Consider the following 20,496-nt stretch of genomic DNA (forward strand, 5'->3'; position numbering starts at 1 on the left):
TGCAGGGCCACTGATGAAATTTACTTGTTGGTGATGTAGTACCAGAAGATGAACTAGTTTCTTTAAAAACTTTAGGCTTTTCATATTACTTTTATCCCCGATAGTATTGACGATTGCTTAAAAAAAAGGTTAGGTTGGGTTGATTGCAAGCATGATGGTTTAAAACTGTTCTTTCAACATAACTAAAACGGTGTGTGCTTTTGAAACCTACATTCAAGACAGCAGCCTTTCTTTTCCCCCATCCACCCCTTCTGTTTTAAATGCTGTTCAATTTGTGTTCAAATCTCTTTGGTTCAGGGTCTTTTAGAAGGTACAAAATTACCATCCACGTTCACATAAGCTGACAGACACCAGTACATAATTACTATATTTTTTTTAAACAAGAAAAGTACATTACTACCTTCCCATCATGTATCTCTCTCTGCTTTTTGCAGCCTTAGTTTTAGTGTTAGGTGATACCTAGTTACCTAGCTACAATTTTCAAAGCTCTTTTTTCTGGCTGTAGCCATTTAACTTAAATTTGAAATTTAAAGTGGTCCGTTTTACATTGTGGTAAATTTAACATCCCAGATCTATTTTTTCTGGATGGAAACACCTTCTGTTAATGCAATTTTTCCCATGAAAATTTTACTACTAAGAAAATCCAAAAGGTTAAGTTCTGGCTTACACACAAGTGTAGATAATGCAAAAGCATGTACATTCTTTGATCTTGTTTGGGTGATGCTGTAGAAGTGTGGAGTGCTATTAATCTATGCAAAAGCAATTTTTTCCCATAAAAAGCAGATAGCTTGCAAACTTTTGAGCTAAATTGTAAATAAAGGTCCTGCTCCTGCTGCAATTAATCAGCAAACATTTTTGTCTAACTGGAGCCCTGCTGCATTCCATGGAACTCAATATGGCTCCAAAGGTGTCCACACAGAACCAGTTCCTGGACTATGGGACTAAGAGTCCAATCCTATAAGCCATATTCTTGTGAGTAGTTGCACTGAGTAGCTCTGGGACTCTGGGTTGGTTTGTTATAACCACCTGACTTCAGTCTTGCAATTTATTCACCAGTGATATTGTTATCACAGCAGAAGCCACCCTCATATCATTATAATATGACTGCTGTCAACATTATACTAGTTTCTGACCATGTTAGTCAATGGTAGTGATCAAAAAGGCTCTGCTGTTTAAACTACATTTCTTTAGGATGACTAGACACTACTGTTCCCACAAGCAATGTGGAATTGACTAGAATGCTTTTAGTTAAGATATAGAAGCTCTGTTTTCTGTGGGACTAGATGGCTCAGAGGAAAAGTAATGAGATCTGGAGTTTGACCTCTAGGCCAGTGGTTCTCAACCAGGAGTCTGGGGCCCTCTGGGGCTGCAAGTTTCAGGGGGCTGCCAAAATAAACCCAAGAGCAGGGCTGGCATTGGACTCACTGGGGCCCATGGCAGAAAGCCAAAGCCTGAGGCCCACCACCCAGGGCTGAATATGAAACCTGAGCAACTTAGCTTTGCGAGGCCCCCTGTGCCATGCAATTACCCTGCTTGCTACCCCTTAATACCAGCCCTGGCTTTTAATCTACTGGATATGCAGAAAAACTGTTGTGGCACAGGTGGTCCACGGAATTTTTATAGCATTTGGGGGTGGGGGAGGGGAAGAGTCTCTGCAAGAAAAAGATTGAGAACCCCTGATCGAGGCCACTAGCTCAAATCTGGCCTGGGTCAGCCCTGAATGAAAGTTATCATCTGATTGTTTAATTTATACTGTGTGAATGAGTGGATAGTCCAGCACTCAGACTGCTGCCAACATTATACTAGTTTCTGACCATGTTAGTCAATGGAGTATTAACCTGCAGCCCTAGTAGATTAAAATATTGCACCCAGTGTCCATCTCTCTAAATATTCATTCAAACACTGATCTCAAACAAATCACTTGGTACAGCCATCTCCAATCAGTAATGCATTATTTTGGCAAATTAACCATTTACTTGTTATAAAAAAACCCTTAAATCAGGTTGAAGTTCACATTGACTTTAATTTTTCTATAAAATATCCCATGCAAGTAAAGCAAAACCAATAAAGGCCATCCTTTCTATAATAATTGTTTAAACCCGCACAGCCTAATTTAAATCTCTCTTGAATGTCTCTTTAATTGCCCAAGACAGGCAAGGGTTAATTGGACAGAGTATACCAGCTGAACTTTATTATTTCCAAGTAAATCATATTGGCCAGTCAAAATCAAAAAATGATCCAGAAAGCATTATCTTTTCCTAATTTGTAAAGGAAACGCTGCACCTAGGAAGGAAGCCTTTCCCATTCGCCCTCCAAAGGCTGTTTCCACCTCATTGGAAGTTGGAGTGAAAAGTGGCTGCAGTCTTGTAAGTATCAGCAGATATGTTCCACTGCAAGTTTATCTGCTTGCAGAAGTCATCATGTGCAGGGCTAGTGCAAGGAAGTTTCATGCCCTAGGCGAAACTTCCACCTTGCACCCCCCCCAGCTAACCCTGCCCCCCCCCCCAGCAGCTAACTCAGCCCCCCACCCGGGGAGGCCCCCCCTGCAGCAGCTACCCCCCGACCATGACAGCTAACCCTTCTCCCCCCCATCCCCGCCAGTCAGCTAACCCTGCCTGGGGGAAGACTTCCCCCCATCCCCCCTCTCCCGGCAGCTAACCCTGCCTGGGGAGACTTCCCCCCATCCCCCCTCTCCCGGCAGCTAAACCTGCCTGGGGAGACTTCCCTCCTCCCCCCCACCCCAGCAGCTAACCCTGCCTGGGGAGACTTCCCCCCCGCCCCGGCAGCTAACCCTGCCTGGGGAGACTTCCTGCAGAAACTAAGCCTGCCTGAGTAGCCTGCCCCAGCTCACCTTGGCTCCGCCTCCTCCACTGAGCACATCAGTGCTGCTCTAATTCTCCTCCCCGCCCAGGCTAGCGGCGCTGATTGGAGGAGACTTAGAGCTGGGCTGTGTGCTCAGCAGAGGAGGCAGAGCAGAGGTGAGCTGGGGCAGGGAGCGGTTCCCCTGTGCCCCCCACCCTCGTTAATGCGGGCAGCCCTCCCCGCGTGCCCTCCCACCCAGCTCACCTCCACCTCCTCACCTGAGGGGGCTTTTAGGCGCCCCCAACCGCTAGGCGCCCTAGGCGGCCGCCTACTTTGCCTAAATGGTTGCACCAGCCCTGATCATGTGGCATTAGTCTTGATGCAATGGCCTCCAGACCACATGCTTTTCTATGAATATCCATTCTGATATGCTCTGTGATTGCGTGCTGTAGAACAGAAACTTGGGGGGGGGTGGGGAGAAAGGGGAGAGAGTCAGGAGGCATTAGGTCTTTGTCTACTATAACCTTAGTAAAGTGATAGTCAAGTTAACTATGGGCCAGATTCTCAGCTGGTGTAAATGGTCTTCAGTCGCACTATACTGACAATCCACTGAGAGTGTTGCCTGTATTTTTAATAACACTTGCATGTAAATATCTAAGATGCTAGCTCATGAAAACTTAAAAATGAACATTCTGACTTATTTTCCATCCTGTATGCTGTTTAATAATTTGCACTACATGTAACCTGGTCAGTGACCACATGCTTGGCAGCTTCCCTTTCTGGTTCTCCTGCAGTAGCCCAGTGCTGCAGTGGCTGCACTGCAAACACTGCATGGGAATACCTAAATCCAAACTAACTTAAAGAACTGTCGTGAAAATACTTGTAGTGATAGTAAATTGCCTAAACATCATCTTTACCAAAAAAATCTATATTTTAGGGCAAACAAAAAAACCCACCTCTGAGCAGTGTCTCTTCCAGTTGCTTTTAATTTAACTTCTTGCATCTGCTTTTTTGGAGGGGTGGGATTTTGAATGAGACTTCCTTTTATCCAAGTCTTGTCGTATTTCCAAAGGAAACCCCTGTAGGTTTTCATTAACGCAGGGGAGGCAGAACCTTTTTGAGTAGAATAGACTACATTCCTGTAGAAAAATTATATATAATTAGCAGTATAGGAAAATGGAATTGGTTACATTACAGCTTTTCTAAACAGTGTTTTTCAACCTTTTTGATCCCAGGGACCGGCTTGCTGCCTTCCTAAGCTGTGTCAGGAAGATCTCAAGGACCGGCGTTGGTCCATGGTCCGGTCATTAAGAAACACTGCTATAAACCATACTTTGTATTCAGTGTGCTCCCTCCTCCATTCAGCTCATGTAGCTTCCTCACTAATGGGGAGATCACTCCTGGTTCATTCAGCGGGGTAGGAAGCTTTCTCCCTTCAACCCCAATTAAGGGTTAAAGGCAATTGCAGTCCTTACACATTGCCACAAAGAGGTTATGAGAGACACCATTTCTTATGGCAGTGCCTAGCTTTCCTCAAAAAGAACAGGAGTACTTGTGGCATCATAGAGAGACTAACAAATTTATTTGAGCATAAGCTTTCGTGAGCTACAACCCACTTCTTTGGATGCATAGAATGGAACATATTTTGAGGAGCTATATATATATATATATATATATATATATATATATATATATACACACACACACACACACACACACACACATAGAGAAAATGAAAAGGATACAGACTAACACGGCTGCTACTCTGAAACCTAGCTTTACTGTAACTAACTGTGCCGTGCTCCACAGCCCACTACAAAATGTGCTATTCTTTGTACTGATCTGTATGCTTTGTGTTGCCATGGACACAGATCCAGGTACACAGATATTGTGGTGGTGAATTCCACAGAAATGCTTTATCAATGAACAATGGAATCTAAAACATAGTTTAATTCAATTGTAAAATTATCCATTTTACAACTGCCTTCTTAAATTAGTTCTTGGGGGGGGGTGGTATTGAGGGGAGAAAACTCTTGCAGTTAAATTGGAGTTGGCCATGTAGATTGCTTCTGCTTGAGTTTTTGCTGGGGTACTGCCATGTCTGTGGTGAATAAGGACTCTTGGATCTGGCATATTTCACAGATGATAAGCCAATGCTGTAGGCCCAAAAATGTTGACCCAGTTGGCTCTAGCCAGGTACTTGTTATAAAGGAAGAGGTGAAAGCATAGCTGGGATATTTTAATCCAATTTGCAATGCACAAGTTGGCCAACCTTGGTTTTGTCAGTTGTTTCTCTTGTCCCATTGCAAACTAAAAGAAGAACTGAAGCAACGTGCTACTAAAAAGTTGTCCTTCATACTGATCTGCCTCTTTACCACACTGCCCCAATGAAGTGTGGCTTTCTTTAGCTTCAGAGGTTTATTAATTCACTGGGATGAGCACAAGTCTAGGAGCCACAAACTCCTGGGCTCTAATCCTAGCTCTGATTCCACATATGGCCTTGGGCAAGTCACTTAACTTTTCCATGTCCTAGTTTCCCCTACATGAAAGAGGAATATTTACCTATCTGACATGGGCATCAAAAGGATTAGTTAAGTAACATTGGAAAAGTTCTACAGAAATGCTAAGTTTTATTGCTAAATGCATTTGGTAACCATCTTCACACATCTGGCTCTATATCGAGTCAGGTCAGTTTGGTAGGTATTCCCAATTCCTTGCACAGTTGAGAGGTTGAAGTGGCAGAGGAGCATTGGCCAGACCAAACAGTCTCTACACAGAAGAACAAAACAGACACAAATCTGACATCAGGAATCATAACATTCAAAAACCCGGAGGAGAACACTTCAACCTCTCTAACTCAGTGACAGATGTTAAGGTGGCAATTTTGCAACAGAAAAGCTTCAAAAACAGACTCCAACAAGAAGCTGCTGAACTTGAATTAATATGCAAACTAGATACCATTAACTTAGGTTTGAACAGAGACTGGGAATGGCTCTGTCATTACACTAATTGAATCTATTTCCCCATATTAAAGTAGCCTCACACCTTTGTGTCAACTGTCCAAAATGGGCCTTCTTGATTATCACTTCAGAAGTGTTTCTCCCCTGCTGATAACAGCTTCTCTTAAGTGATTAGCCTCTTACAGTTGGTATGGGTACTTCCACCTTTTCATGTTCTCTCTGTGTATAAATATCTTCTTACTGTATGTTCCATTCTATGTATTCGATGAAGTGGGCTGTAGCCCATGAAAGCTTATGCTGAAATAAATTTGTTAGTCTCTAAAGTGCCACAAGTACTCCTGTTCTTTTTGCTGATAGACTAACACAGCTGCTACTCTGAAACAAATCTCAGTTTGTCATCTGATAATTTTCTGATTTCCATAAATCTAAGCAATGGAAGGGGAAATAAAGCTATCAGGAGAATGTCTTAGAGAACTTGTAGCTGTTATGACTTAATTTTGCCCCAATTAGCATAGGGAACCAAATCCATCCCTGGTGTAACTTCTCTGAAGTCAAAGGAGTTATACTTGAACTTGACCCACTGTCGCTGGCCCAAATTTATCTATGCTGCATCCTGCAATATTACCTTGATCAATGGAACGTAGAGGAATTTGATCTCGCTATCTTTCTCCGATACAATATTCTGTATTTTCATCTGCTTCCTCAACAAATGCTGCCTTGCATCAGAATTTGAAATGTCTCAATTGCTCATTTGTGCTATCACACCATGCTCCAAGCGCCGCTCTGTCCTCTGCCTCAGCATGACTCCTACACCAGGGTTTGCAAGAGGCCCTGTGCTATGGCTGCACTGGGGATTGGACAAGTCCAGCAAGCTGTGGTACATTCATCACTCCTGTCCACTGCTGGGGCAGTAAAGAGGGGGCAGCATTTGTCCCACGGTCTGCTGTAATCGCAAAGCAATCTGAAGGTTTGGACAGAGATCTACGATTCCCCTAGCACTTCTACTCACTGAAAGAGTGCTTCAGTTGGGAGTGCGGATTTCATTCTTTTGTAAGCATAATCTGCAGCAAGTTTGTACACATTTAATACATGGAACAATGTTTACAAGAATTGGCAGGACAAAAAGGTAGCTGATTGAAAACAAAAACAAACACATACTCTTTGGTTCTCCCCTGTTGCTGTTTGATCTTTCACCAACAGGCTGGAACAAAAAAAAGCACCATGTATCACGTTACTTACTGTGCCCACACACACACGTCTATTACACAAACTGCACTGAGATCCAAGGATAAGGAATTTGTCCTTGTCGGGGACGAAAGGATCTTTCATGACATAGCTTTCTTCCAGGAGGCTAGAAGAAAATAATTCCATGCTTTAAAAAACCAATTTCAACCTGTGTCTGTTCTTTGCACATGAAGATCTCTTAGCAACCGATTTATTATTATTGCCGTAATAGGTATTCTACACAATTTTTAACCACATTGTTTTAACCTACATTTTTACTATTACATAGCCTAATTAAACACTGTTTCAATTCAGGCCGTTCAACTGTGCGGTTTTTAATTTGGAGTCTGTTTCAAAAATTCTGTATTTACATATAAATGCCTTTACTACTCCTAGCTACGTCACTCCTGTAAACTTAAAATTCAAACTCTCGTTGGCAAGAGCTGTTGGCAGGCAGCAAAACAGTGATATAAAATACTCTTGTTTTAACTCTTACCAGCTCAGGCTACCCTGTTGGTCAAGAGTATTAAGGTGATGCATTTCAAGAAGTTGGCAGCTTCACGAGGGGGAAAAACAAAGGCCTTGGTCTTCCAGATGCTCCAGATGGCTCCTCACTGAAGTAAATTATGTATCTGCTCACAGCCTTGCAAGCCTGGCTCATTATTGGATGAGTTTGATTTAAGTCAGAAATAAATTCACAGTGAAATGGACAACAGAACAGAAAAACCCTGAAGTAGTCTTATACCCCCTGCTGTCCTTTTTATGTAACTGGGAATGTGGGGGAAGGGAAGCGTTTACTCAAACACTGAACTATCCTGGAATTTAAAGCATTATAGCCATTAGTTCTGGGTAGAAAAGCTGGTCTATAAGCCTTGTAGGACACTAGGCCACAAAGAATTAATTACACCCAGGCAAGGCACTGTGTATTCATTAAGACTCATTTATACCCTTAACATAGGGTTTATTTGATGCAAATCCTGGTCTTTGGGCATGTCTTCTGTTCTAGCCTGAATTTTGCCCAGCTTGCATTAGAAATAGCAGAACAGAAAAACATGAACACAGAGAGTATGGGGAATAATTTTTTTGGTACTATGTTGCCATTTCACTGAATAACCCCATTTTATCTTCACACTCATGTCCCTGTTGTGAAAACATGGTTCCTAGTTCTTCTGACTAGAGGAAGACTAGAAGCCTACTGGCACTTGGATTCATATATGGGGACCATCCTGATGAGGCAAGACCATCTCCCATTAAGTCATGGTCCAGTGCCAGGCCAAGCTGGTATTGATTGACGGTTGTTACCATTTTACGATGTGCTCAACCATCTGGCCTCAACCCTGCCAAGCACCAAGCATGTACTTAACCTTAAGTCCCATTGACTTCAGGGCCTCTGCCAGGAGTCTTATTCACTTGGATGGACTCAATGGATTTACTCATGTGCTTGAAGTTAAGCACATGGGAAGGTGGTTTGCTGGCGAGCTTGGCATTTGGCAAGATTGAACTCTGACTGCACAGTTGTTGGGCCATGCTGTACCTACCTGTTCTAGCAGAGATTTGTCTAATTCAGGGAAATACACTTCTGAAGATCTTTAAGTTATATATTATATGGAAAACTATTTAAACAACCCTACAAAATGTTTTTTACCACATGCATTTAACCCAGGCATTAATTAAGGCACCAATTAGTTGATATGCAGGGCATTTGTGCAATATTGCCTAATTCCCCAGTGTGAGATTTCTAAAATCCAAATATGTTCAATGAGAGCTACTACAGAAGAGATTGTACTTACACAACAGAACGAGTGTTTGGCGGTTTCTGCCCATAATAGCTGTATGGGGCTGTTAGCCCACATAGTTGGCATTCAAAGTCTCCTTTCGGCTGGGCTTCTTTGTGAGAATCCATCTATAAAGCTACATACATGAAAACAAATCCTTTTAGATTCAAAATGCAGTATTGGGAGCACCTATGAAAGGTAATTAAACTGAACTGCTCCAGTAGTCCTGTCTAGCCTCACCAATATCAGAGGAAGAATTTTGGATGGCAGCGCAAAGGTCTGAAGAGTAAACATCAAAGGGAGATCCTGTTTTTACCTTTATTCTTCACACATTGAAAACGAATACCCTCTACATCCTAAAATAATTAAAAAAAAACCAAACACACAATAGGTGCTTACAGCTACGGTCCTCAATCCGTATTTAGGCTCCTACACAAGTGGCCTGATTTTTAAGGGCTGTGTCCCCCAGCAGCTCCCATTAAAGTAAGCAAGCAGCTCATTTAGGGCTTAGATTTCTCAAAGCTGCCTGAGGATTTGAACAGCCTAAGTGTCTAAATCCCCCAGACAGCTTGGAAAATTTCAGCCAACATGCCTAAAAAGGGTTTTAGGGGCCTAACTTTATGCATGTTTTTCAAAATCTTGACTAATAAACAATAAGAACTGTGTTCTCTCCAGTTTCCATTCACTTTCAACCCAGGCCACATCTTTCTGAGTTTTCAAAAAGCTTGGTTTGATGCATATTATAGACTGCATTCTGATACAGTCAGACACATGCAACCAATTTTAACACAGGCAAGTATGTGTGCATGCACAAAATTAACACACATCCACACCTGGCTACTTGGTTGCACATAAGGTTGCCTGATTTGCATGTACAAATGCACAATTAAATGGGCACAACTATTGTGCCATATTTGAAAGTTATCAAAAATGAGTTCTGTTTTTCCAGTTTCCTACTGCTAACCCCTAACCCTTTCAGGTCTAGCAGCAGTACCATCTTGTACTGTGACCCTGACAAATCTGGGCTGAATGAGACCCTGTCAAAGGGTAGCTGGTCTCTGTGGATAGACTTAGCCCAGTGTCCCTGGACTGGAGCAAGTGAGCCTAGTCCAGATAATTAAAGAGAGCTGGGCTCCATCTGGGCCTATAAAGGGCTGCTAGTGGGCTGCTGTGTGAGGGAATAAATCACAGTGGAGTGGTGTTAGCACCTGTGGTGGCTTCCCAGAGCTAGGAGCTCAGGGAAGTAGCCCTGTAAATGCTGCCCCAGTGAGGAAGCAGAGCTGACTTAGAGTTACCATGTCTGGTTTTATGCCAGAAATTCTGATCAAAAGGGGACATGTACCATGTCCATTCAGAAGTACTGACTGGACACCAAATGTCTAGTTACTGCCTGCAGGGGTGCTTGCATAGGGGGTTACTTAGGGTGACTAAACAGCAAATGTGGAAAATTGGGACAGGGGGTGGGGGGTAATAGAAGAAGAAGAAGAAGAAAAAGACCCCAAAATTGGAACTGTCTCTATAAAATTGGGACATCTGGTCACCCTAGGGTTACTACCTACAATGCTATGGCCAACCTGTTCCCTGCTAGCCATGCGTGGGGACTGGGAGGGGCCAGCGTGAGGTGCAGAACACTAAGGGGGGCACCAGTTAGTCAACCTATGTCAGTCCCTTCTCAGTCAGGGCTGCCTCCAACCTGCATCTCCTGGGCAGGTAGGCTCCATGTCTGCTCCCAGCCTGGCTCTGCAGGCAGCAGGTGAGTCACAGGGGAGGGAGAGTGAGTAAGTGGGGGAGGGGCCTCTAGCATCTGGTTTTAAGAAGTTGGAAAGTTGGTAAACCTCCTGAGGCCAGGAGGCTGCTAGGAACTGGAGTGCCAGAGGCCCCTGAGAGGGGTGGCCGTGAAACCTGGGCCAAGAATGGAGTTAGGACTGTGTTCTGGTCCCCCCACCCACACACCCCTCTGTTTAAAGCACAAAACCTCCTTGACTGAGACTGTGTGTTGCAGCATATGCTTTAGAGCCAGGGAGAAGTGGTGGCCCTGGTGACAGACTCCCCAGCCCCACCCCCTAGACACTCACCCTGGTGCTGGTGGTTCAGACCCTTCCTTTGGGATCAGTACTGTAGGGATGTCCCAGCAAAGTGTGAGGGTGCCATGGGTGCTGGAGGTTCTATTTTTCAGATGAATTAAGAAGGGGATCCTGCCCGCTTGTCATTAAATAGTGCGTGACCCTTTCCAAAGGAGGAAGGGGGCTGAATCCTGCACTTGCGAGGATCGCAATGGACTGAGGTCAAAGAGACTCTACACAGGTTCAGCACTCTTCCCACACAGATCACAATGTGGGCCTGGGGATTTAGTGTGTTAATCTCAGTGTCCCAAGCAGAATTCACTTCAGGAACAGACTCTCATTCCTCTGTAACTAAAATTCCTGAGCAGTTTCAATTGTACAGCCTATTCCTCACTTCTTACTCTAATGATGCTACTACCTTCAATGCCTGAGGTGACTTCATCTCTGTGGAAGCCCTCTATATCTTTTCGCTTCCTAAAGTGCTTTGAGATTTTTGGATTAGATCTGGGCTGTGTATGTGCAATGTATTGTTTCAAGCAGAGGTTCTTAAAGTCAGATATGTACAAAATGCACTTCAAGGAGCTGTTGTGAGGCCTGCATTTTAGATGACCAAAAAACTCCTCCATGTGTAATTAGTAACAAAACAAATACTTCCCTGATTCCAAATGAGATTCTATGACCTCATCTGGAATACTGTATGCAATTTGGATCACCAAATTAAACAATCATTCAAATAGTGGTAAAGAATGCACAGTGGGCCAATGAGGATTGCTTGAAGTAAGGCATTAAATAAAATCAAATTACAGTATCTATGAGGGGTGTCTCAGATTGTGGAATGTGTGAGTTCAGATTAAAAGACAAGATAACTCAGGGTTCTGATCTGAAATAGATTAGATACAGAAAGGAGTTGCTGGCATCTAGAATAGACATGGCTCAGGGACTACTAAAGGGAAGGAATGATGTATATGTAGAAACATTTCTGGCTACGGCAGTTGAAAATCATGCGATCCTGCCTGTGAGGCAGTGACTGGATTAGGTGAACCTATACTGCTTCCACTGGAGTCAAAGCAATGAGCCACTTGCATGAAACTTGATGTAGCTAATGCAACTGGGAAAGCATTTTTCCTGAGCCTCATACCCTGACCAAATGTCCTCTAGTATTTTCTCAGTGAGGTGGACTGTAAAATGGCCATGCTAACAAATTCACTATCAGGGAATAGTATCTTCTCTCCATGCAACGCATAACAAATCAACCAGAAACCGCTCCTTTGCTGGGCATGACATGGTGTCTTGACACTGTAGAGAGTTCCCAAGGAGGAACAACATTTTAAAAATAAACCCTTAGTAATCATTACAGCTGAAGCAGTGGCCTAAAGTGACTCAAAATCTTTCCAGGTGTTGGTATCTGTTTCCTCCTTTAAAACGCAGACAATAGGGGATTTCTGAAGAAGCACTATGTTCCAGGGATGTGTAATATTATCCGGCAAGCTTGTAGTTAATGGACTTGTTAATATTGCTCATTTACAGCTTGATCCTGCAAGGCACAGAACATTTTGGTCCTAAGGCAAAGGATTTAAGCACCTACTAAATTTAGGCATGTGAGTACATACATTGAAATGAATGCAACTATTCATGTGCTTAATGTTAAACAGATGTTTATTTAAATGCTTTACTCGATTGGGGTCAGAGTGCCCAGCACCTTGTAGCATCAAGCTACAAGTGCAGTTAGAAACTTGGTGGGGGGAGGTGCCCCAATGCTATGGTGGTGCAATATATATTTTAATCCAATTCCAAGAAAACACTTATAATTAAGACACAGTTTAGTTTAGTGAAGGGATAAGGGAACGTTTCCGTGACTGATGTAGGGGGTGGATTTGGATGGATGGGTCTCTAAGGGCTCCTAAAAACTTCTGAGCTGCTCTGCTTGGAGCGTTGTGCTAGTAAGATTGTAAATCATGCCAGAAATAATAAATCACCGTTAAATAGTCAGGGTCAGTGACAGGAAGGAATCTGACTTTCTAGACTTCTGTTCTCATTAGCACAGGTCTCTACAATGTGTATTTTAAGCACTGACTCTTGATCCTTCAGAGGAGCCCTGAGTGACTGAAGAGCTAGAGAAACTATCCAATACATATATTGTTCCCACACAGATAAACAACTTGATAGGGTGTCAAGAAAAACCTTGCACTGACACACCTTTAATCCTTTCAAATTAAGTCTGTTTCAGGGACTTGGTTTTCCATGCAGGGTGTTCTCATATTATTTAGAGATAGTGATGACCTACCAGAAGAACATTCAGGGCCTAATCCTGCAAGGTGCTGAGTGTCCTCAATTCAAGAGTGCAGGAGCTGCTCAGTACCTTGTGGGAGCTGGTCCCCAGTCCCTAGGCCAGCTAATGCAGAATTACTGTGGAGTCCTTTGTCTAACCCAAAAATCAGCACTGGGGATGCAATCACCTCCCTTAGAAAGCTAATCTGTGTTCACTAAATATTATTAAAAGCATTTTTCTCTTTCATCCATTATTTCTAGTTAATTCACTCGGAACAGTTCCCTCCCTCCCTCCCTCCCTGCCCAGCTCATTCCCGTTGATGCCATTCAGGTACTTGTAGGTCATTTCTTTGCTGTCTCCCTACCTCTCCTATATGAATACAGATCTTCCTTTCACCTGCCCTACCTTGATTTAGGATAACTAGTCAGGAATTGAGAATAATGGCCAACTGGAGCATAGCCATCATATGGCTTTCAGTTATCCTTTCATTCCAGGAGATCATTTCACGGAATTAAATCTTCCTGTCTCCCTCTATCTGCAGCGTCTGACTCCCTGAGGATGTTTCAGTGCTGCTATCCATTATTCACTTGCAATGCACAGCCTCCCTCTAGCTGTTGAGTGTATTACCACAGCATGCCCTAGCCCCACTACTTAAAGAGATCCTGGGGCTACCCTTACTATGTCTCCCAAGTGGCAACATGACATGCAATCCAGAGCACCATCAGACTAGCCCTGAAGACAGTTTTAAACATGAAAGCAAGCGAGGTAATTGAAAAGTCCTAAGAATCTTTGAATATGCAAAGCATGTCAAGGGGATTGGTAAAATATGCTATCAAATCCTTTCCTTGAGTAAACAACTTTTTTAAACACAAGCTACAGCTGAAAAATATGTCTCCTTAGATGCTGTGGAGTCAATGTACATATTTCTTTATGATTTAACAAGGAAAAGAGAACATCAACATTTAAAAAAAAAACAGTTGGATAAGGCAGGCATCTCCAAGCAAGAATATATATACTGAGAAGAATTTCAGTGCATTGTGAGGATGATTCCATGATGAGCCTAAATGCTGCAGCATACTGTAATTAAGTGATGAGTGTGTATACGGTATATGTACCTATGTCCTCTAGTGGTTAGAATCCAAATTGCTCAACTCTGTGTTATTGGCGCTATACTGTTAATAGGGATTCTCCGCTAGCTCAAGTGTTTGTCCCCTCCTCATCCCCTTCAAGGGTGAAAATTTTAGGGCAGGTACGTGATAGGAATAAGAGAGAGTATAACTAAACCTGCTCAGAAGATTCTGAGCATGTTAGGGTGGTACAGCATCAGGCCACCTCCTTGCTTGAACTGATTGTCTCTACTTAAGTTAATTTATGACAGCTTTGTTAAAGCAATTTCCCTGGTAGAAAATAAGGTACGAATGCTCTATCACAGTGCTCGTTCTTGTCCCTGCCTGCAGGTATATGGGATCTTGAGGAGCAATTACCACACAGGTGGGGTGCCAATTAATTTCTTTATTAAAGGAAAAAGGAAGTGGTGGGAATTTAACAATGAAATGCGATGGGATGGGGTGTATAAAGTGTTTACAATAGACAATGATGGGGGGGGGGTTCTTACTGAACAGTGTAGGGAGTTTTAACAGTGGGGTACAGTAAGTGTGGTTCAGCACAATGGGATACAGTACAGTCAATAAGCAACTCAACTTTATATAGGAACAACTCTAGATACAGTGTGGAATGCAAAAAGTACCCAAAAGAAAATGCAAAATAAAATGTTAGCTTCTATATAAAAATGGTATACAAAGTATATTAGAAAAATGGAGGCAACTAATGGGGTGTTATAACTACAAATAAAATGTGAGTCACGGTGCAATAATACAATATGGGTGATAAGTAAAATTATGCAATGTAGAAAATTACTGACTTAATTTGTGAGGCTGTGATAGCAAGAGTGTACCTAAAAGCTGGGTCAAGAAACAAGGAGCAGGAGGGGAGTGAGTGATTAGTGGTATCTGACGAGAGGAGAGTGCAGCTGCAAGCAGCGAGAGACTCTGAAGCCCAGAGCAGCGGTCTTCAGGAGCCTGCGGGCTGGAGGTACGGGAGACAAGAGCAGCTGGAGCGCACTTAAGGGGAGTCTGGGAGCAGCAAGAGGGGAGGGCGCTGAACGTGTAAGCGATGGGAAGGCACGTGGAGAATGGGGTAGACGGCTGAGGGAAGAAACAGGTTGAAGCAGCGGAGAGCACTTCAGGGAAGTTGTGGAGCAACGAGGTGAAGACAAACGGAGCAGTGTGATGGTGATCTTCGGTAGGGGAGGGGCAGCGGAGGAGCGGGGGCACGAACACAGGGGATACAGGGAGAGGCAGCAGAGAGGTGTAAGGAAGGGCTAGAGGGACACCCAAAAAAAAAGGAAAGAAGTGGCAAAGGGTTTGGGATGTTACACGGCGGGGGAGGGAGGAAAGCAGCAAGGGATTACAACAGGGAGACACGGAGAAGTACACAGAGGGGGAGATTGGAGCCGGGGGAAAAAACAGACACGGGAAAGTTCAGGGAGAGATAGGGACAGTGGGAAGACGAAGTCAAGCAATAAAAACCTTATCTATCCTCTAACTTAAATCAAACTTATATAAATTATAAGCAGCTTATACGAAGTAATAAAACAGGTACAGAATACAACCAGGCAATGGGCTTTTTTTTAAATCTATCTTAATCAATGACTAGGCAAAACAACAAATATCACAATTCTAAGCAAACTATAACAAGCAACTATACAGATCAACAAAACAGCAAACTATAACAAGGCAGGTGAAACTTACAAGCTCTACAATCTTAGCAAACTATGACTTATTAAACTAAAAAGCAAAACCTATGGTGCACCTTATGCTATGGGGAAGTCACAGAGGGCAGAGTGGTATGTGCCCAGGATACAGCTCCCAAGGCAGCCCCCAAGGAAGCCAAGGGATGTTGGCTGCAGCAGTGGATACAGCTGAAAGCAGGGAGCAGAGCTTAGCAGCGGCACAAACTTATTTTTAGCGGCAAAGCACTGCAGAGTTTAAGAGAGGTTTTAAGACACAGACCAAGGTTTAGCTTGAGTCTGTGTGCTAGGGAAACAGAGCCAGCAGCTAAAGTAATAAAATAAAAGTATGGAAAGTTTTACAGAGGGATTCTTACCAGTCCCCAAGGCAGCAGCAAAGGCAGAAGCAGCAGCAACATCAGAAGAAGCAAGGAGGGCTCGGTACGGTCTCGATAATCAGTAGATCTCTCAGGCAGCAATTTGTTCTTCGTGGGGGGGGTTTTAAAAACCGGGGGTACGCTCAAAAATAAAACGAGAGTGGAGAAAGGACCCCCCAAAACCCTTGGCTGATCAGACCAGCCAGCAATGCAGGAACCTTTCTGATGTTTGTTTCAAAAATGTCTGTTTTTAAAGGCAAACTTAGGCAGTTTCCCGCCGGTGATCCTGATAGGCTCCCTCTGTCACAGGGGAGGAGGCACAGGGAAAAACTGCAGGTGAGCACAGAGACATGCCTGGGCAGAGTCCTGTGCAATAGTGGCGATCCCTTTGAGAAGCGCAATGGCTCTTGGTAAACAACTTAAGGGTCCCTCCCTTTGAGAAGGGCAGTGGCCCTGGTAAACAACTTAACAACCAGGAAAGGACGGCCACAGGAGGAGAACAAAACAAAATGGAATATGGGGACAGCTGTAAGAAACAAAATGGAATAGGGGGATAGCTGTAACAGACAGTTCTCACCTTCCTCCAGGTTACCATTTAAGAATAGTTACAGTGGGCTACACAAATGTAGGTGAAAGTACCACTGGTCTTAAACACAATCTAAACTTAACGCTTCCCAAACTGCAAAAATCATGGTGTGATTTTTTTTTTAAAAGCAGAAATATGCAACAAAAGAGAACCTAATGTGTTGAGAAATAAGATTCTGGCACTGTTAAAATAATCTTGGCAAGCATAAATTATAGCTCCAGTGATGTAGAAGAGTACATGTATGTAGATGTTATTAGGCGGTTGCTAAAAGATGCCAGAACTCCTCCATAGCTAGAGAGAAGTTCAGAGTTAGCATATAGAAGAGATTGGCCCTTTCCACTAAAATCTGAATCAGACGTCTCTCTGGTTTGCTTAACACCATCCACTAAGTAGCAAGGACCGAGTTACAGCTGAAAAGCTGCCCAGTTGGTTAAATACACTTAAGTATATATTAAAACAACAACAACTAGGAAAAGTATTTAAGGAGAAATAGTGCCAAACTCAAAACACTGAAAGCCAGGAAATACATAGTGAAGTTATATCCCTACATATATAATTTTCCACATACACCCACCCCATCTAATATACTCCATCAATTTCCCTAGTACATGAACCCTATTCTAGTATAGCCAAGCACTCTAGCATATGAGCTAGGGAACATACTCATTCTAGTCTGGGTCTCAAATACCAGTGATCAATCCCATCAAGATAGGAATCTGGCCAAGTATGTTTGAGGAGAACATGAATGTTCTCCCCACTCTAACTTTTGACAGGTTTCAGAGTAGCAGCCGTGTTAGTTCTTCTAACTTTTGAGTTTCTCTTTCCTGGAGAGAAGTCTGGAAGTTTGGGGTTCTTGAACAAGCATCTCAAAGCCTTCGTGGAAGAAGTCTGCCAGAAGGATTTGTAAATAGGGTGGAAAACATTTGCAGCAAAATTTGTGTCATTCTTTCAGTGTGGCTTACAAATGGAGTACATCCTTCAGTCATGGACTAGTTACTTCAACAGCTGCTGAGCTAGGATATGTCTAGACCGCAGTCACTAGGTGTGATTGCAGCTCGAGCTAACCTACCCATGCTAGCCTTTATCCAGCTAGCTCAGGCCCTGGGACAGTAAAGCCAGGGCAGCGTGAGTTTCAGCAAGGGGTAGTCCCACGAGGCATTACCCAGGGTTCTAGGTTGGTTTGTACAACCCATGCTGAAGCTCATGCTGCCTTGGCTTCACTGCGCCAGTACCTGAGCTCACAAGATTAAAGCTAGATCCAGTGTGTCAGCTTGAGCGCCAATAGCACCCAGTGATATAAGGCAAGCCTCTGTTTTCTGTAGCCACCCACACAACCCATATATGAATTAGTCTCGCTCCATATATAAGCCCATGTTGTGACTTTTTAAGGTGCTCTGGATAAAGCACTTGAATGCCCTTATTCAGCCCTCTGTCAGTGTGCTTATCCAGTCTGCTCATCTAGGGGAGGTTCTTCTCCCCAGCCCTCATTTTAGGGATCCTTTGAGCTATTTGGCCTGGGACAGTACACAGGCATTAAGGTCCAACTGCTTGTTTCAATGCCAGTTTCTTGGGTATTGCTGTCAAAAAAAAAAAAAAAAAAAAAAAAAAAAAAAAAAAAAAAAAAAAAAAGGAAGAAGAAGAACCTGGTCTGACAATTGTTTGTTTCCATATTTTCCTGTGTGACATAGATAAGATGTGACCTTAGTACAGGTTATCACCACTGTCCGAGGCAGAACACCTTTTACTGTAAACCTTAGGGATGTTTCACTTAGATCTGCACAACCTATTTTCTGAAGTAGAGGGGTCCAAATTCTTCCCTCTACCCTGTCCAAAAGTTATTTTGGCCCAATCCTCAGCTCTGCTTCATCTCCATTGGTCACAGGCAAGGAGGAGGAGGAGAGCGGATAGGGCCTTTTTATGTCTCTACATAGATGAAAATGTCACCTTTTGGCTTAAACCCGATTGTTGAGGCCCCTAATGGGCCAAGTACACCAATGCTGCATGGCTGGAATGTTCCCATCTGCTGATGTATTGGAGAGGTGCTGAGCTAGCTCTGGTTAGCCTCCAGCAGGCTTGAGACACAAGAGTGATAATTCTGCAATAGTCCCAAAGAATCAGAGTTACAAGACAAATGATCTTTCTTTAGCCTCAATTCTCCCATCTGTAAAGTAGGTAAGGCTAAGGTTACACAATGAATCAAGGGCAAAGGTTACCATATAGAATCCAAGGCAAAGGTTAGCATATAGAATCCAAATCTCCCAGTTCTCACGCTGTCTCCATTAATTAGTGCTTTTTTTCAGCAAAACCCTCTTGCACTCCCTAAAAAAAACAAGACTGATGTGAGGTGCCCCTATATACTGGGGCATCCAGGGTCCTGCTTCATTGCATTGGTTTGAGGGAAGGAGCATTACAATTCTTCTCACTTTTGCACTTCAGTTCCTAGCCTGTGAAATGACAATGCTCAGTGTGCCAACTGCTGGGGCTGTTCCCTATCCTGGGAAACCACATCACATCCTCAGCCAGAGCAAAGGGAGAGTACCAGTTTTCACTGCACTGTAGGACTGGGGACCCTGAGTGCAGATAAAAGCTTGTCTTTACTTAAAAATTGTACTGCTTCAATTATACCAGTATAGTCATGTTAGTATAATCCCCTAACATGGATGCAGTTACATTGGTAAAAAGAAGCTTAGAGCAGTATAATTCATTCCCATTCTGGAGGAGGAATCAACTATACTGCTATAAAGGACCTTTATACTGGTGTAACTGCATACAAGCTGGGGGATGTACCACTATAATTCTATCCATTTTAAAAACAAAATCACACTCCAAACTGAAATAGTTATACCACTGCCAATGCAAAACCTAGAAGCAGACCACACATAGTTTGCTGGTATTTTGTAATACTTGTGTAAAGACTCCCCTATCAGCTTAATATGAGCTGTTCCAATTCTTTCCATGGAGACAATTTCACAGAAATATACTTGGTAAATAATGGGTCTCCGTGGGCAGAAGAGAAAACTAAATAAATCAGTAAAAATAACCAGAGCTGTTCCCAGGACCAAGAGTTAGGAACAGAGGGAGATATCTTGGGAGCCTTGTTTAGAAAATCCTGACATCTCTGTGGCCCTTCTCTTATTCAAAGGTGCCTTTTCATCACTTACAACAGCCTCTCATACCGACAGAGGTCTACATCCTTCATAACGTTACCCACATCAGTATCTCTTACTAAAGACCCTGGAATGAGCATCAATGCCTCACTCTTGTCTAACTGCCCATTCACTTGGGGGACGTGGATTCTACCTCATTAGGCAGTGCCAGCTGCCTGTGCATAAACTGTGAATGACACAAACAGTATACGCAGTGTGTCGGAATCTACTTAGCATTAGGAACCCAAAGTGCTGCTGTGTATTCAGGCTGTAACACTACAAGTTAAAAGGGATATTGTCCATATATGGATAATGTTTTAAAAATAAAACTTACCTTTGTGGAAGTGGAAACTTAACACGCCTGCAAATTCAACGGATCCTCTTGCACGGATGCAACTTGCTGCTGTTGTGTTGCTGGCTGCAGCCAGTATCAGAGCTGCACACTTCCTGGTTCACATGCCCTACCCATGATGACATCATAGGCTTTTTAAAGGAGCAGTGTTCAG

General features: G+C 43.2%; 1 protein-coding gene across 2 annotated transcripts; it reads right to left on the reverse strand.

Moving 5' to 3' along the window:
- Window positions 1-3,770: 3,770 nt before the first annotated feature.
- CDPF1 (cysteine rich DPF motif domain containing 1) lies at window positions 3,771-8,893 on the reverse strand. 2 transcript variants are annotated; one of them, XM_050966890.1, is made up of 4 exons: window positions 8,777-8,864; window positions 7,483-7,638; window positions 7,002-7,113; window positions 3,771-3,941 (listed from the first exon to the last, which is right to left on the reverse strand). In XM_050966890.1, exons 2-4 carry the CDS (start codon window positions 7,524-7,526, stop codon window positions 3,792-3,794), a joined length of 306 nt encoding a protein of 101 aa, XP_050822847.1. In that variant the 5' UTR covers window positions 7,527-7,638; window positions 8,777-8,864; the 3' UTR covers window positions 3,771-3,791. The 2 variants fall into 2 exon arrangements, with proteins under 2 accessions (XP_050822847.1, XP_050822837.1); XM_050966880.1 differs by lacking the exon at window positions 7,483-7,638 and having other exon boundaries at window positions 8,777-8,893.
- Window positions 8,894-20,496: the final 11,603 nt, after the last annotated feature.

The sequence above is a fragment of the Gopherus flavomarginatus genome, chromosome 1, assembly GCF_025201925.1.
Source record: "Gopherus flavomarginatus isolate rGopFla2 chromosome 1, rGopFla2.mat.asm, whole genome shotgun sequence".
NCBI classification, from domain to species: domain Eukaryota; kingdom Metazoa; phylum Chordata; order Testudines; family Testudinidae; genus Gopherus; species Gopherus flavomarginatus.

What these genes read in the sequence shown, in the direction of transcription:
- CDPF1 (XM_050966880.1), bottom strand. Translation starts at nt 8,889, where the DNA reads ATGGATTCTCACAAAGAAGCCCAGCCGAAAGGAGACTTTGAATGCCAA. An exon ending in CCAAACACTCGTTCTGTTGT is followed by an intron (nt 7,114 to 8,776) that starts GTAAGTACAATC and finishes ATTTTCTTCTAG; the next exon opens with CCTCCTGGAAGAAAGCTATG. An exon ending in GACGTGTGTGTGTGGGCACA is followed by an intron (nt 3,942 to 7,001) that starts GTAAGTAACGTG and finishes ATTTTTCTACAG; the next exon opens with GAATGTAGTCTATTCTACTC.